The following is a 17,924-nucleotide window of genomic DNA, read 5'->3' on the forward strand; positions in this document are numbered from 1 at the left end:
TTGAACACAGGGGATTGGAGCAGGGAAAAGGTACAAACTTTTGAGATACATCCCACATTCTGTTTATACCCGCCCTCTGTGGGGTACTGTTATTTGATTTGGAGTAAAGTGGAAGATAGGAGATTTCAGATATTGCGTCCTGGCATTAGTCACCTAGGAATGGAGGAATCAAGGACTGACTTATTCTCCTTTTCTGATAGCTCCTTCCAATAGAGTAGTTGCCTACAAGGAGACTGCATGGCTTTCCTGCGGTGGTGATTTACTTCATAAATTTAAATCATTTTCCCAAAGTATGATAGTATTATTCATACTCATGTCAAATCCCTGCCTGTTTAGGAAACACAAATCCAAATCTCTAATGAGATTAGATACTTAAGCAAGTTTCAAAAGGAATACTTAGAATAAGCAGATATTTTGGTATTAATTTTATAGGCAGACCTGGGAGAGGATTGGCATTCTAAGCACAGTGGAGGAAAGGGTTAGGTAAGTATCACACCGACTCACTCTACTAATCCATCTTAATTGCCTGAAGTGGATTTCTGTTAATCAAAAACTAAGAGAAACTGTTAGATCTCACCAAGTCATAAAGTAAAAGATTTTATATAGCATAGTTGTTATATTATTTAAAATCTCTGGTTATACAGCAGAAACTAACACACCATTGTAAAGCAATTATACCCCAATAAAGATGTTAAAAATAAAAACCGAGAGAGACACTACAGTCATTTGAGCGCTTCAGGAGGCCATTTCTTAGAAGCACTGTGAACCACCTTAGCTATAATCTTTTTTACCTTGTGGATCCCATTTTTGTCTTCACTCCAGCTATTTTCAGGACCTCCCTCTGGGTCATACTGTTCTCTGCTCTGGGAAAGATGGTGTGTTCCCTGGACTTCTCTCTGCCAAGAGACCTCTTCTTTATCTTGCTTCTCCAAGTGTCCATATGGGGCTCAGGCGAGAATATTTTATATTTTCTATACCTGGATTCTCTTGCTCTCTGAACAGAAGCATTAAACTACTCCATCATGTCTCCAATATACCTAGGTTAATTCCAAATCTTTTATTTTGATACAATAATGTATTTGTCCATATACAAGGACAAATAAATCATTATATGATTATTTTAGAGGGCAGGACCAGGTAGAATTACTTTACTGATGTCCTGTAATTCATTTAGATCTCAGATTCTGGAGGAATGCATTTTCTGATGCCCAAGACTTGATTAAAAACTCTATAGCTTCTTGATTTTCCAGCACTCTCCCCTCCTCCTTCATTGAATTTACCACCATGGCAATTTAAAAATCTTCTGTTTAATATGAGATCACTCTGTTGATTGTAAGCTCCACAGGGTGGAAATCCTCCTTGTCTTGTTCACTGCCTTCTTCAGTCTGAATGTGTGCTACAAATTATTGCTGTATGAATGAGAGAGAGAATGTCTATGGGGCTTTACTGGACCAATAATGATGCTGTACTCTAAAAGGTCCAGGCAGGGTATTCTGATATTCTTTTCACTTGTGGCTCTATTCCACAGATTCCTTTTTGGTGATTGGTCCCTCGGAGCCCATTGTGGCCATGCTGGGTGCAGACACGGTGCTGCCCTGCCGCGTGTCCCCAGCCATGAGCGTGGAGAATATGGAGATCCGGTGGTTCCACTCCCAGTTCTCAGATGCTGTGTATGTGTATCAGAATGGAATGGAGCAGGCGGGAGAACAACTAGTAGATTTCAAAGGGAGAGCAGAGTTGGTAAAAGACTACATCACTGAGGGAAGAGTAGCTGTGAGAATCTACAGCCTCCGGGTCTCAGACAATGGAATGCACAAGTGTATTTTTTAAAAAGGAAGTGATTTTGAAGAAGCCGTTTTGGAGCTAAAGGTGATAAGTGAATAATATCTGAGAATACATATCACTCTAAGGGAAATCTAAGTGTTCTGTACTTGATTTGGGGGAGGAGGATGGTGAACAGGACAGAAGCAAAAAAGGAGTTATCCTTAGAGCTAGTCAATATCTTAGACAGTGGATTTAACCCCAAATCCTCTTCATCTATTTATACATTTATTGTACTGTACTTTAAAATTAAACTATTTCCATAAATATCTACCATAAAAATTGATCATTTATTTCCCTCTACATTTCTCCTCACATATTTTGAAGGAAGGCACCATGATTAGCAAAAAGTACCATTACTCTAAGAGACCAGAATTCCAGCTGGGTACCATGATGGACAGAAGCTTAACAGGGAGTGTTAGTGGTCCAGAACCAAATCCACTGTTTGGAGGAAGTGACTGTGAGGGTTTGACAGAGTAGATTGAGGTGCTGGTTAGTTTTTATTGTTTTTTAATTTCACATTCATAGGCTCTTTTATGTCTGGCTTTTTTTGTTGTTGTTGTTCAGCATTATGTTTGAGATTTTTCTATGTAGTTAATTGAATGTAGCTGTAGTTCATTTCTATCTCTTTTTTATTGTTTTACTTTTTACATTTAGATCTTTCATCTATAGAAATGTATTTTTGGTATGAAGTTTAATGAAAAGCTCAAAATACTGTTTCATAATGTATATATTCACTTATCTCCATACCAGTAGTGAATAGTGTAGAAAATCTCCACCAGTTTTCAATGCATTGTTTCCCATAAACTTCTCATAGGTACCAGGGTAAATCTAAATTTTCTGTGTGGTTATAATGATTTATCTGTCTATTTCTTTGGTGTTTCCATTTCTAAAGCTATATACTCTCTGCCAAGACAAACACGTTGTTTCTTTTTAGTTGTAATGTTTTTCTCATACTGTGACTATGTGGGGCCTACCTTAAATTAATACTTCTCATTTAACACCATCTGACAAGATATCGATATACTCATTTTATCCATCTTCTTTATGTATAACTTGAATGGAAAAAATCTAATCCATTAGATCTTGAAGGAAAGAGTGACAAACTCTCCTGAGCCATGTTACTGTGATCTCACTTCAGTATCCTCCCAGTAAGAGGTCAAAGATTTCATTGTCATGGAAATAACCTCATGCAGGTGACAGCATTTTTCAGTACCTTTCCCATAACAGTTCTTTCACTTATTGGTGTAAAGACAAGTCCAACCTTTAGAAGCAGTTGTTTGATTATATATCCATGCTTATCTTTCACTCATTTAAACTTTGTCTATTTTACAGCCACTTCTAATGCTCAGAAATGGGTATTCCTTCTCTTTCCTCTTTCTCAACATAGATATAGGTTTCATCTGCTTATGTCAACTTGGAACTTCAATGATTACATTCTTCCAGGAAATGCAAGGTCTATTTGGTTTATTAGTTCTTGCTTCCTAGGCTTTGATCTGTTCCATTTTTCTCAGGAGCAGTTTATTTCCTTTTTTCAAGAGAATTGGCAGTTCCTTCAGGCAATTCTGAGAAGATGGATTGTCTTTCAGACTGCTTTCTGTTTTCCAGAAGTATATTCCCCCAGGAAGATCAGGGATTGATAGTAAAAATTATTAGCTCTATTATAATTTTTAGCCAAAAAAAGATGATGTAGCTGAGGTTCCTAATATATTTCCCACAACTGAGAAACTAGAATAGAACTGAGCTTATGGTGGTTCCATACTTCGTGATATCAAGTTTTAAAAAGACAAAATAATATATAGTCTCAGAAGTTAGAATAGCCATCATTCTTGAATAGACAGTGAATTCATCTAGTATTCTGGTGCTGTTATATTTTGATATGGGTGTTGGTTATGTGAATCTACTAGCTGACCTAGCCTGTGCGGAGTTCAAGAAGAGGAGGGGTAGTGGAAGGAAAAGAAAGGAGTGAGAATGGAAAAGTAAAAAGATCTTGACTCTTTCATGGACTCACTTCACCTTGTTACCTTCATGTTTTAGATAATCTTTACTCAGTGGAAGAAAGAAAATTTGGAAAAATGACAAAAGGAGATTGTTTAAGGAAGTGACTACATGTAGTCTCAATTTAAGCACAGAAGAAGTCTTCCTTGAGACTCCAATAAATGGAATAGACATATGATATAGATACAGAACAGATATAGATATAGTGGCAACATGTCTACATTGGCAAATTTTACTCTGTTCCTTCCCTATTATCCTTCTATGGCCAATTGCAGATATGCTTGTGTAGAGGAAATATGACAGGCATTGGTATAAGTTCCAGTATCAGCTTCAATGTTCTTGTAATTTTTGAACTTCAGATACCCATTTATCTCACGGGAAAAGAAAAGAACCCCCTTCCATCCACAGAGAGCTATGGTGCTTTGTCCATCTTCTCCCACTGGTGTAGCTGTGAAACCCGAGGACAAAAAATGTCCAAGTCTGACTGGACCTTGAAGATGGCGGAAGAGTAAGACGCGGAGATCACCTTCCTCCCCACAGATACACCAGAAATACATCTACACGTGGAACAACTCCTACAGAACACCTACTGAACGCTGGCAGAAGACCTCAGACCTCCCAAAAGGCAAGAAACTCCCCACGTACCTGGGTAGGGCAAAAGAAAAAAAAGAAAAAACAGAGACAAAAGAATAGGGACGGCACCTGCACCAGTGGGAGGGAGCTGTGAAGGAGGAAAAGTTTCCACACACTAGGAAGCCCCTTCGCGGGCGGAGACTGCGGGGGCGGAGGGGGGAGCTTCGGAACGGCGGAGGAGTGCACAGCAACAGGGGTGCGAAGGGCAAAGCGGAGAGATTCCCGCACAGAGGATCGGTGCCGACCGGCACTCACCAGCCCGAGAGGCTTGTCTGCTCACCCGCCGGGGCGGGCGGGGCTGCGAGCTGAGGCTCTGAGGACCGGGTTTCGGTTTCGGACGGAACGCAGGGAGAGGACTAGGGTTGGTGGCTTGAACATAGCCTGAAGGGGTTAGTGCACCACGGCTAGCTGGCAGGGAGTCCGGGGAAAAGTCTGCACCTGCCGAAGAGGCAAGAGACTTTTTCTTCTCCCTTTATTTCCTGGTGCGTGAGGAGAGGGGTTTAAGAGCGCTGCTTAAAGGAGCTCCAGAGACGGCGCGAGCCGCGGCTAAAAGCGCGCACCCCAGAGACGGGCGCGACCCGCGGCTGAAAGCGCGGACCCCAGAGACGGGCGCGAGCCGCGGCTGAAAGCGCGGACCCCAGAGACGGGCGGGAGACGATAAGGCTGCTGCTGCCGCCACCGAGGGGCCTGTGTGCGAGCACAGGTCACTCTCCACACCCCTCTTCCGCGGAGCCTGTGCAGCCCGCCACTGCCAGGTTCCTGGGATCCAGGGACAACTTCCCCGGGAGAACGCACAGCGGGCCTCAGGCTGGTGCAAACTCACGCCGTCCTTTGCCGCCGCAGGCCCGCCCCGCACTCCGTGCCCCTCCCTCCCCGCCGGCCTGAGTGCGCCAGAGCCCCCGAATCAGCGGCTCTTTTAACCCCGCCCTGTCTGAGCAAAAAACAGACGCCCTCCAGCGACCTACACGTAGTGGCAGGGCCAAATCCAAAGCTGAGCCCCTGGGAGCTGTGAGAATAAAGAAGAGAAAGGGAAATCTCTCCCAGCAGCCTCAGAAGCAGCGGATTAAAGCTCCACAATCAACTTGATATACCCTGCATCTGTGGAATACCTGAATAGACAACCAATCATCCCAAATTAAGGAAGTGGACTTTAGGAGCAAGATCTATGATTTTTTCCCCTTTTCCTCTTTTTGTGAATGTATATGTGTATGCTTCTGTGTGAGATCTTGTCTGTATAGTCTTGCTTCCACCATTTGTCCTAGGGTTCTATCCGTCCATGGTTTTTTTAAAAAATTTTTTTTCTTAATAATCAATTTTAATTTTAATAACGTTATTATACTTTACCTTCGTTCTTTCTTTCTTTCTTTCTTTCTTTCTTTCCTTCCTTCCTTCCCTCCTTTAGACAACGAGTCATCCCAAATTGAGGAGGTGGTCTCTGACAGCAAGATTTATGATTTTTTCCCCCTTTACCTCTTTTAGTGAGGGTGTATGTGTATGCTTCTGTGTAAGATTTTGTCTGTATAGCTTTGCTTCCAACATTTGTCCTAAGGTTCTATCCGTCCCTTTTTTTTTTTTCCTAAATAAGAATTTTTTAATTCAATAATTTTATTATACTTTATTTTACTGTATCTTCTTTCTTTCTGTCTTTTTTCCTTCTTTCCCTCCTTCCTTCCTCCCTCCCTCCCTCCCTCCTTTCTTTCCTTCTTGCCTTCTTTCCTTCTTTGCTTCTTTCTTTCTTTCTTCCTCCCTTCCTTCCCTCCTTTCCTTCTTTCTTTCCTCATACTACTACTAATTCCCTCTACTTTTTCTCCCTTTTCTTCTGAGCCGTGTGGATGAAAAGCTCTTGGTGCTCCAGCCAGGAGTCAGGGCTCTGCCTCTGAGGTAGGAGAGCCAACTTCAGGACACTGGCCCACAAGAGACCTCCCAGCTCCACATAATATCAAACGGCGAAAATCTCCCAGAGACCTCCATCTTAACACCAGCACCCAGCTTCACTCAACGACCAGCAAGCCACAGTGCTGGACAACCTATGCCAAACAACTAGCAAGACAGGAACACAACCCCACCCATTAGCAGAGAGGCTGCCTAAAATAATAATAAGGCCACAGACACCCCAAACACACCACCAGACGTGAACCTGCCCACTAGAGAGACAAGATCCAGCCTCATCCACCACAACACAGGCACTAGTCCCCTCCACCAGGAAACCTACACAACCCACTGAACCAATCTTAGCCACTGGGGACAGACATCAAAAACAGCAGGAACTACGAACCTGCAGCCTGCAAAAAGGAGACCCCAAACACAGTAAGATAAGCAAAATGAGAAGACAGAAAAACACACAGCAGATAAAGGAGCAAGATAAAAATGCACCAGACCTAACAAATGAAGAGGAAATAGGCAGCTTACCTGAAAAAGAATTCAGAATAATGATAGTAAGGATGATCTGAAATCTTGGAGATAGAATGGACAATAGAATGGACAAAATGCAAGAATCAGTTAACAAGGACCTAGAAGAACTAAAGATGAAACAAGCAACGATGAACAACACAATAAATGAAATTAAAAGTACTCTAGATGGGATCAATAGCAGAATAACTGAGGCAGAAGAACGGATAAGTGACCTGGAAGATAAAATAGTGGAAATAACTGCTGCAGAGCAGAATAAAGAAAAAAGAATGAAAAGAACTGAGGACAGTCTCAGAGACCTCTGGGACAACATTAAACGCACCAACATTCTAATTATAGGGGTTCCAGAAGAAGAAGAGAAAAAGAAAGGGACTGAGAAGATATTTGAAGAGATTATAGTTGAAAACTTCCCTAATATGGGAAAGGAAATAGTTAATCAAGTCCAGGAAGCACAGAGAGTCCCATACAGGATAAATCCAAGGAGAAATATGGCAAGACACATATTAATCAAACTGTCAAAAATTAAATACAAAGAAAGCATATTAAAAGCAGCAAGGGAAAAACAACAAATAACACATAAGGGAATCCCCATAAGGTTAACAGCTGATCTCTCAGCAGAAACCCTACAAGCCAGAAGGGAGTGGCAGGACATACTGAAAGTGATGAAGGAGAAAAACCTGCAGCCAAGACTACTCTGCCCAGCAAGGATCTCATTCAGATTTGATGGAGAAATTAAAACCTTTACAGACAAGCAAAAGCTGAGAGAGTTCAGCACCACCAAACCAGCTTTACAACAAATGCTAAAGGATCTTCTCTAGGCAAGAAACACAAGAGAAGGAAAAGACCTATAATAACGAACCCAAAACAATTTAGAAAATGGGAATAGGAACATACATATCGATAATTACCTTAAATGTAAATGGACTAAATGCTCCCACCAAAAGACACAGATTAGCTGAATGTATACAAAAACAAGACCCATATATATGCTGTCTACAAGAGACCCACTTCAGACCTAGAGACACATACAGACTGAAAGTAAGGGGATGGAAAAAGATATTTCATGCAAATGGAAACCAAAAGAAAGCTGGAGTAGCAATTCTCATATCAGACAAAATAGACTTCAAAATAAGGACTATTAAAAGAGACAAAGAAGGACACTACATAATGATCAAGGGATCGATCCAAGAAGAAGATATAACAATTGTAAATATTTATGCACCCAACATAGGAGCACCTCAATACATAAGGCAAATACTAACAGCCATAAAAGGGGAAATCGACAGTAACACATTCATAGTAGGGGACTTAAACACTCCACTTTCACCCATGGACAGATCATCCAAAATGAAAATAAATAAGGAAACATAAGCTTTAAATGATACATTAAACAAGATGGACTTAATTGATATTTATAGGACACTCCATCCAAAAACAACAGAATACACATTTTTCTCAGGTGCTCATGAACATTCTCCAGGATAGATCATATCTTGGGTCACAAATCAAGCCTTGGTAAATTTAAGAAAATTGAAATTCTATCAAGTATCTTTTCTGACCACAATGCCATGAGACTAGATGTCAATTACAGGAAAAGATCTGTAAAAAATACAAACACATGGAGGCTAAACAATACACTACTTAATAATGAAGTGATCACTGAAGAAATCAAAGAGGAAATCAAAAAATACCTAGAAACAAATGACAATGGAGACACAACGACCCAAAACTTGTGGGATGCAGCAAAAGCAGTTCTAAGGGGGAAGTTTATAGCAATACAAGCCCACGTTAAGAAGCAGGAAACATCTAGAATAAACAACCTAACCTTGCACCTCAAGCAATTAGAGAAAGAAGAACAAAAAAAACCCCAAAGCTAGCAGAAGGAAAGAAATCATAAAAATCAGATCAGAAATAAATGAAAAAGAAATGAAGGAAACAATAGCAAAGATCAATAAAACTAAAAGCTGGTTCTTTGAGAAGATAAACAAAATAGATAAACCACTAGCCAGACTCATCAAGAAAAAAAGGGAGAAGACTCAAATCAATAGAATTAGAAATGAAAAAGGAGAGGTAACAACTGACACTGCAGAAATAAAAGAGATCATGAGAGATTACTACAAGCAACTCTATGCCAATAAAATGGACAATCTGGAAGAAATGGACAAATTCTTAGAAATGCACAACCTGCCAAGACTGAATCAGGAAGAAATAGAAAATATGAACAGACCAATCACAAGCACTGAAATTGAAACTGTGATTAAAAATCTTACAACAAAGAAAAGCCCAGGACCAGATGGCTTCACAGGCGAATTCTATCAAACATTTAGAGAAGAGCTAACACCTATCCTTCTCAAACTCTTCCAAAATATAGCAGAGAGAGGAACACTCCCAAACTCCTTCTACGAGGCCACCATCACCTTGATACCAAAACCAGACAAGGATGTCACAAAGAAAGAAAACTACAGGCCAATATCACTGATGAACATAGATGCAAAAATCCTCAACAAAATACTAGCAAACAGAATCCAACAGCACATTAAAAGGATCATACACCATGACCAAGTGGGGTTTATTCCAGGAATGCAAGGATTCTTCAATATACGCAAATCTATCAATGTGATAAACCATATTAACAAATTGAAGAAGAAAAACCATATGATCATCTCAATAGATGCAGAGAAAGCTTTTGACAAAATTCAACACCCATTTATGATAAAAATCCTGCAGAAAGTAGGCATAGAGGGAACTTTCCTCAACATAATAAAGGCCATATATGACAAGCCCACAGCAAACATCATCCTCAATGGTGAAAAACTGAAAGCATTTCCACTAAGATCAGGAACAAGACAAGGTTGCCCACTCTCACCACTCTTATTCAACATAGTTTTGGAAGTTTTAGCCACAGCAATCAGAGAAGAAAAGGAAATAAAAGGAATCCAAATCGGAAAAGAATAAGTAAAGCTGTCACTGTTTGCAGATGACATGATCCTATACATAGAGAATCCTAAAGATGCTACCAGAAAACTACTAGAGCTAATCAATGAATTTGGTAAAGTGGCAGGATACAAAATTAATGCACAGAAATCTCTGGCATTCCTATATACTAATGATGAAAAATCTGAAAGTGAAATCAAGAAAACACTCCCATTTACCATTGCAACAAAAAGAATAAAATATCTAGGAATAAACCTACCTAAGGAGACAAAAGACCTGTATGCAGAAAATTATAAGACACTGATGAAAGAAATTAAAGATGATACAAATAGATGGAGAGATATACCATGTTCTTGGATTGGAAGAATCAACATTGTGAAAATGACTCTACTACCCAAAGCAATCTATAGATTCAATGCAATCCCTATCAAACTACCACTGGCATTTTTCACAGAACTAGAACAAAAAATTTTGCAATTTGTATGGAAACACAAAAGACCCCGAATAGCCAAAGCCATCTTGAGAACGAAAAAAGGAACTGGAGGAATCAGGCTCCCTGACTTCAGACTATACTACAAAGCTACAGTTATCAAGACGGTATGGTACTGGCACAAAAACAGAAAGATAGATCAATGGAACAGGATAGAAAGCCCAGAGATAAACCCATGCACATATGGACACCTTATCTTTGATAAAGGTGGCAGGAATGTACAGTGGAGAAAGGACAGCCTCTTCAATAAGTGGTACTGGGAAAACTGGACACGTACATGTAAAAGTATGAGATTAGATCACTCCCTAACACCATACACAAAAATAAGCTCAAAATGGATTAAAGACCTAAATATAAGGCCAGAAACTATCAAACTCTTAGAGGAAAACATAGGCAGAACACTCTATGACATAAATCACAGCAAGATCCTTTCTGACCCACCTCCTAGAATAATGGAAATAAAAACAAAAATAAACAAATGGGACCTAATGAAACTTCAAAGCTTTTGCACAGCAAAGGAAACCATAAACAAGACCAAAAGACAACCCTCAGAATGGGAGAAAATATTTGCAAATGAAGTAACCGACAAAGGATTAATCTCCAAAATTTACAAGCAGCTCATGCAGCTCAATAACAAAAAAACAAACAACCCAATCCAAAAATGGGCGGAAGACCTAAATAGACATTTCTCCAAAGAAGATATACAGACTGCCAACAAACACATGAAAGAATGCTCAACATCATTAATCATTAGAGAAATGCAAATCAAAACTACAATGAGATATCATCTCACACCAGTCAGAATGGCCATCATCAAAAAATCTAGAAACAATAAATGCTGGAGAGGGTGTGGAGAAAAGGGAACACTCTTGCACTGCTGGTGGGAATGTGAATTGGTTCAGCCACTATGGAGAACAGTATGGAGGTTCCTTAAAAAGCTACAAATAGAACTACCATATGACCCAGCAATCCCACTACTGGGCATATACCCTGAGAAAACCGAAATTCAAAAAGAGTCATGTACCAAAATGTTCATTGCAGCTCTATTTACAATAGCCCGGAGATGGAAACAACCTAAGTGCCCATCATTGGATGAATGGATAAAGAAGATGTGGCACATATATACAATGGAATATTACCCAGCCATAAAAAGAAACGAAATTGAGCTATTTGTAATGAGGTGGATAGACCTAGAGTCTGTCATACAGAGTGAAGTAAGTCAGAAAGAAAAAGACAAATACCGTATGCTAACACATATATTTGGAATTTAAGAAAAAAAAATGTCATGAAGAACCTAGGGGTAAGGCAGGAATAAAGACGCAGACCTCCTAGAGAACGGACTTGAGGTTATGGGGAGGGGGAAGAGTGAGCTGTGACAGGGCGAGAGAGAGTCATGGACATATACACACTAACAAACGTAGTAAGGTAGATAGCTAGTTGGAAGCAGCCGCATGGCACAGGGATATTGGCTTGGTGCTTTGTGACCACCTAGAGAGGTGGGATAGGGAGGGTGGGAGGGAGGGAGATGCAAGAGGGAAGAGATATGGGAATATATGTATATGTATAACTGATTCACTTTGTTATAAAGCAGAAACTAACACACCATTGTAAAGCAATTATACCCCAATAAAGATGTTAAAAAAAAATGTCCAAGTCTCAGATGAATGACTTTCCTCTCCAGGTTTGGGTTCTGGTACTCATATTTTCATGGTGGGTCCAGAAGATGAAGGAATAAGGCTGAAGTGCACAGGCAAGGGATGGTTTCCCCAGCCTGAAATACAATGGGAAGATGAAAAGGGAGAGAAGATCCCATCTCTTGCTGAGGACAAGACACAAGATAATGATGGGTTGTTTCGGTTTGAGGCATCCCTTCTTGTGAGAGACAGGTCAAAGACAGAAGTGTCCTGTTCCATGAAGAACCCTTTCTTTGGACAAGAGCAAGTGGAAACCATTTTTATCCCAGGTCAGTGTTGCTCATTTGGGGGGCAGGACAGAAGTAAGGAGGGGATATTTATGACCTGGGTTGGGCTACACTTGCTTGGTGTATGTTTTTAATCAGGTTTGGGGGGCGGGGTCCTGTGTCAGAACACTTCTTCCCTAGGACCTCTCCTTGGAAGGTAGCATTCATTGTGACTTTGGTGATACTTGGGGCTTTCATTGGTGCTGTTGTGTATTTGGCTCAAAATGAATGACAGAAAAAGAAGAAACTATCAGAAGTCAAGAAGGAAAAGGAGAAAGAAAATAAAGCCAAAGGTAAAACTGTGAATCAGACTTGGTGGGGATCTGTGAATTTATGGGTTTGTTAACATGATTGTGCATGTGGATGGCATCTTTTGGGAACAAAGAGATATGTGTAAGGATGAGTTAGAGCGCCAAGACCTCCTATAAAACATGGAGCCCAGGACCTCCATGAGAAAAAAAAAGTATTATAAAGTCCATTGGAGAGAGAAAATATCACTGGTATAAACATAGAGGTTTTTTTTTTAATGGTCATAATAATTCTCAATTAAGGTAATTTTTTTGTTTTAGGTATATGGAAGTAGCACTTAGGATCTGGGCTTAGTAACATAGTCTAGAAAATATTTATTTTCTGTTAAATCCATTTTGTTATTTTCTTTCCTTTTTAGAATCATTTGAGAAAGAGCTTGGTAAGTCTTCCACTTTCTTTGCTCTAATAGAGGAAATAGAGTCATTACTGTATGCTGTATGTCTGGCCTCTCACAGGTTGTTATTCCTTTCAGCCAGAAGGAAGAAACTGTATCAGCAAGGTGAGTTATACTGATGTTATGGTTGGATGAACCATTTTATTGGCCCCTCTGTTCTGGCCACCTCCTATTTACCTTGTTGGTGAGGGAGGGATCCCATACCCTAAACAGTATAAGATGTTCAAACACATGACACCCAACACTGGACAAAAGAGATTGACAGCAGTTTTTTAGTCACATGTACCCACATCCTGGGGAAGAAAGACACCTCACGCCATGCAGGGCCACATGGAGACTGCACCTGGGAGCAGAACGAATTAACATGGTCTGTAGGAGCCAGGCTTTTCAGGAACAAGAGAATGAGGTGGCGCTGTTTTCTGTGGAAGTATGTAATTGGCTTGTTTGATATTTTTTGCAGGCTGACAGGGAGGTAAAGTTCATTAGGTTGAAGACCAGCTGTGGTTCAGCTGTTTTGGCCAACAGGGAAATTAGCTGAGAGGGGGAGCTTTTCCTGCTGGGTGGAGGGCATACCTGGTGAGAGCAGGAGAACTCACAATTAGGCATTTGGAGCCCTGTGACGCTCAAAGGTATCAAGGCAACACATAGAATTTTAGGCTTTCCAATAACTCTCACAATTTAAGCCTACTTTTCCTTTCTTCCCGCAAAAAACCAGACCCTCATATTTTAACATAGATGTAGAATGTGGAAAATGTGAGAAATAAAACAGGAGATGTAAAAGAGGGCAAGTACATCAGAATTGTCATTAAGATAATGAATGCAGAAATATAGTACTATCATAAACCCTCAGATTTCTTGTGGTCACTGCAATTTCACACCCTGAAGTGGCATTCCAATGAATGAGAAAATCTAATTCCTTTGTTCTATTTCAGATTGGAGAAAAGCAGAGTTATATGCCGGTGAGTAACTGATGTTGTCTTGGGGCTTCAGGTACTTCAGGATTTCATGAGGCATTTCCAGAGAATTTTTCAGATAGGCGCCATCATCTGGAGATTTTACTTTGAACCTGGGAGTCCAAAAAAATACAAGAGGTAAAGGGATAAGCATCTCACTAGTTCGGAGGAAACGTCCTTAGCATATTTTCCCATATGATTTTCTTTTTAGACTGGAGAAAGGAATAGTTCAAAGCAGGTGAGTGCCCTTACTATTTTGTCTCACTTAATCTCTTTTATACAAATGAGAAACTACTCTATTTGTATAAACTCCCAGTAATACCTAACTGGTTTTTCATTTCATGGCTTTCATTTCAATCTCATGCAGAAATGTTAACAGATTTCTTACTGTTCTTACACCGTTCATTCATCAGCATAAAATTATACAACTATTTATTCAGTGCCAAATAAATAGAGTGGAGCTGGTCTCTAACTTCACGGGAGAGCGCATGTACAAACTGTGATGAATCTTATGAAGGAATAAAAGATTGCCATGAGAAAAAAAAATCATGGATTAAAGGAATTACCCCGAGGAATTGATATTTAATCTGAGACTTAAGTGATATGGTAGATCTATTCATGTGAATAACATTGAAAGAATAGATCAGTCAGAGGGAAGTCTATTACATACCCAGTCTGATACACAGAAGAGCTTGTTGCATCTCAGTGGAAAAATGGCCCCTGACCATCTTAGGGTCTTTCCAGAATTATGAGTCGACTCTCTATTTCTACTGCTTGCTACTTCACTCTGAATATCCCTGTATCCACACACATTTCCCAGTTAAGTTAATCCTCCAAAAATTAAAATATATTATAATTGCTAACATAAAAATTCTTATGAGAAAACTTTTAATTATTGAAGATGTTTGGTTTGACAAGAAGCAGATTAATTACTACTAGTATTAGCACTATTGTTATTATGAGTACAGGTATTAGTGTTATTACAACCATCAGAAGCTAAAATTTACCAATTGTTCATCATGGACAAGATGTAGTACTAAGTTCTCTACACATTAGCTCGTTGACTTTTCACACTAGTCCTGTATGTACTGAGGTACCAAAATGATGTACATCTTCATGAGATTAAAGTGGGACAGAGAGAGACAAAGTAACTTCAACATCACTGCTACGAAAGACAGAGTGATTATCAAAATTCAGCTCTTTCTGACCACACAGCCTGGAATTTCAACCATTAGAAATATAATAAGAGTGTATGAAAAGTAGATGACTTAGTTTTTACATAAGCCTAGAGAAAAATGACACCAAAGAAGCTTAAATGAAAGTGGGTACACTGTGATTGGAAATAAGGCATGGCTTAACTATTAAGAGCAAGCAGTAGAGCAACCAGCATTTGCAGGAGGTTAGAGAAACACCAACTTGAAATATGTGATCCTGGAGATTTTCAGATGAGACAGACTTCTTGGCTAAATGGTCTCAGCCTGTCTGGAACACATGGTTACCCAAGGTCCTATCCATCCCTGGCCTTCTATGATCTACACATCATGTGTCTCCTATGAATGAACATAGGAGAGAACATGCATTGTTTTACCTAATCTTCCATTTCTCTCCCTCTTATTTTTCTTCATCCTCCTTTCCCAGTAATTTGCATCTTTCCTAAAACTAACCAGGTGGAATGACCTTTATTTTTTTTTCCCCATACCTACAGTGGTTTTTACTCTGGATCCAGCCACAGGTCTTCCCAACCTCATCTTATCTGAGAGCAGAAAACATATTTATTCAAAAGAGAGTGTTTCTCAGAATGGTGATGCCCCAACACGCCAAGACCAAGGGGAGTCTGAAGCCATCTTCAGTGTTCTGGGCAAGATTTTTCTTACTGTGGAGAGACAATACTGGGAGGTAGAAGTAAATATTGGGACAGAAGTTGGATCTAGAGCTAGATGGGCTCTGGGTGTTTGCTCAGACACAGCAAAGAGAGAGGGGTGGTTTTTAGAATGTCCAGAGAAGAATTTCTGGGTGGTGGTATACAAGGCAGGAGAATTCATATTTCCCACCTCCCAGAGAAAGCCTCTGTCACTGAGGCAGCACTCCTGCAAGATAGGAGTTTTCTTGGACTGGGATGCTGGGAATGTGTCCTTTTACAATACGATCGATGGGTCCCACATCTATCCTTTTACTGGAATCACCTTCTGTGGGACCCTTCGTCCTTATTTTAGCCTTCAGGGTGCTGGCACATCTTTGACCATCTGTGCAGCTTCAGATCACACTGAAAATTGTCCTGATTCTTCTCCAAAGACCTCTTTAACTCATTTAAGTAGTTGTGATACAAGCGTCCCCCAAGAAACTCTCTATTACCTCCATAAGTGAAGTGTCAGCACCTCTGCTGCCTCTGCTCAAGCTTCTTATATGTATGTTGTCCAAGAAAGCTCTTCTTCTTGAAGAGTAGGTCATTCTCACTAGGTATAAATCCGACCCCTTTCAAAGAGAGGTAGAGGGAGAAAGAGAAATGGCACAGCTAGAAAATGTCTGGGGGAATTTCCTCCAGTGCTCCCTTTGGGGAAATACTCTTTCTGGGCAGCAACGATTTGTCACGAGAAAGCTCCAAGTTAATTCATGAGCCTTTCTTCAGTTCTGGTACTTACTGTGTTTTGAAGTAAATATGTTTAAAGCTACATTTAAAGAGAAAATCTCTCTTCTTACTATTTTTGTTATCAAATATGGAAGAGGGAGTGATGTTTAAAGGGGAGGGTCTCAGTTGAGCAGTACTGTTGGAGATACACACAGAAATCTGTTCAAGTCTTTTAAAAGTTAATGGCTCAACTTGTTCTTTCTTCAGACTTTGGTGTCCATCAACTTCTAAACTTGGACTTTACCAAAGTGTGTTGAAGAACAAGTTGAAGAACAACTGTAAAACCATTTGAGGAGAACAAGCCTCCTGGGAAGGAAGAGCCTTTTTTTAAAAAAAAAAAAAACAAGTTCTTACTGGTCAGCAAGTCCAGAACTGTATGTGAATAAAAAAGGAATGGATGTTACAATTTATGTTTTCAGAGAAAAAAAATCATCAAATAGGAATGGAGAAACATCCTCAGACTTCATGAAGAAAGAGTCATCATTAACATTGCCTATTTTTTTCTTTCTGACCAAGTTCTTCCCGCTGTTGAGGGTTTTTCCTTTGCCTTTAATGCAGCTAAGCCTTCTCCAGGTGTTTATCACAAAGCTTACGTTTTCAAGAATATAAAATATGAGCTTCCCCTGTTAAATGAACCCTCTCTTTCTGACAGTAGATGAGATCAACTTAGATCCACTTAGATTTTTCTGCACTTCTAGCAGATCTTTAAGTGACAAGTCCCTTTAACAACCTCTCTTGGAAGGTATACTGCCATAGCAAAAGTTCCCTAACACACAGCCACTAAGTGGCAGTCAGTATTTGAACCCAAGAAGAATAAATCCAGAGTCCAGAATATTAACTTTACTGACAATAAAGGAAGGGCTTAAATCACAAGCAAGATATAATAAAAGCAGGAGAGAGGTAAATGAACGGTGGGGAAAATATTAATAGGTATAATCAAATGGACATGTGGATGAGGATATGTGAGGGTAACAACAGAATGGGTACAAATGGTATTGGAAGTATGATATGGAACAGAAAGGACAATGCGTTCAGTTTGGGATATTTTACTTTTGTCATATATATATGTGTGTGTGTGTGTGTGTGTGTGTATATATGTATATATATATCACACAAAATGTGAACCCTGATGTAAACTATGGACTTTAGTTGAAAATAACGTACCAGTATCAGTTCATCAGTTGTAACAAATGTACCACATCAATGCAAGTTATTAATAATAGAAGAAACTAAGGGGTGAGAGGGGAGGGATATGGGAGTGCTCTAGATTTTCCACTCAATTTTGTTGTAAACCTGAAACAACTCTTAAAAAATAAAGTCTTTTAATTTAAAAAAAAAGGATGAAGTACTGGTACATGCCACAACATGGATGAACTTTGAAAACATTACACTAAATT

At 39.7% G+C, this 17,924-nt stretch overlaps 1 protein-coding gene across 1 annotated transcript; it reads left to right on the plus strand.

Annotated features, from left to right (window-relative positions):
- The first annotated feature begins 872 nt into the window (after positions 1–872).
- Positions 873–16,265, plus strand: LOC132431869 (butyrophilin subfamily 1 member A1-like). The gene is given in 9 exon segments (XM_060021619.1): positions 873–951; positions 1,529–1,876; positions 11,967–12,248; positions 12,371–12,538; positions 12,913–12,933; positions 13,027–13,053; positions 13,881–13,907; positions 14,113–14,139; positions 15,607–16,265. Coding segments are annotated over 9 exon segments (1,638 nt in total).
- The last annotated feature ends 1,659 nt before the right edge of the window (positions 16,266–17,924 follow it).

Source organism: Delphinus delphis, chromosome 10 (assembly GCF_949987515.2).
Source record: "Delphinus delphis chromosome 10, mDelDel1.2, whole genome shotgun sequence".
NCBI lineage: Eukaryota > Metazoa > Chordata > Mammalia > Artiodactyla > Delphinidae > Delphinus > Delphinus delphis.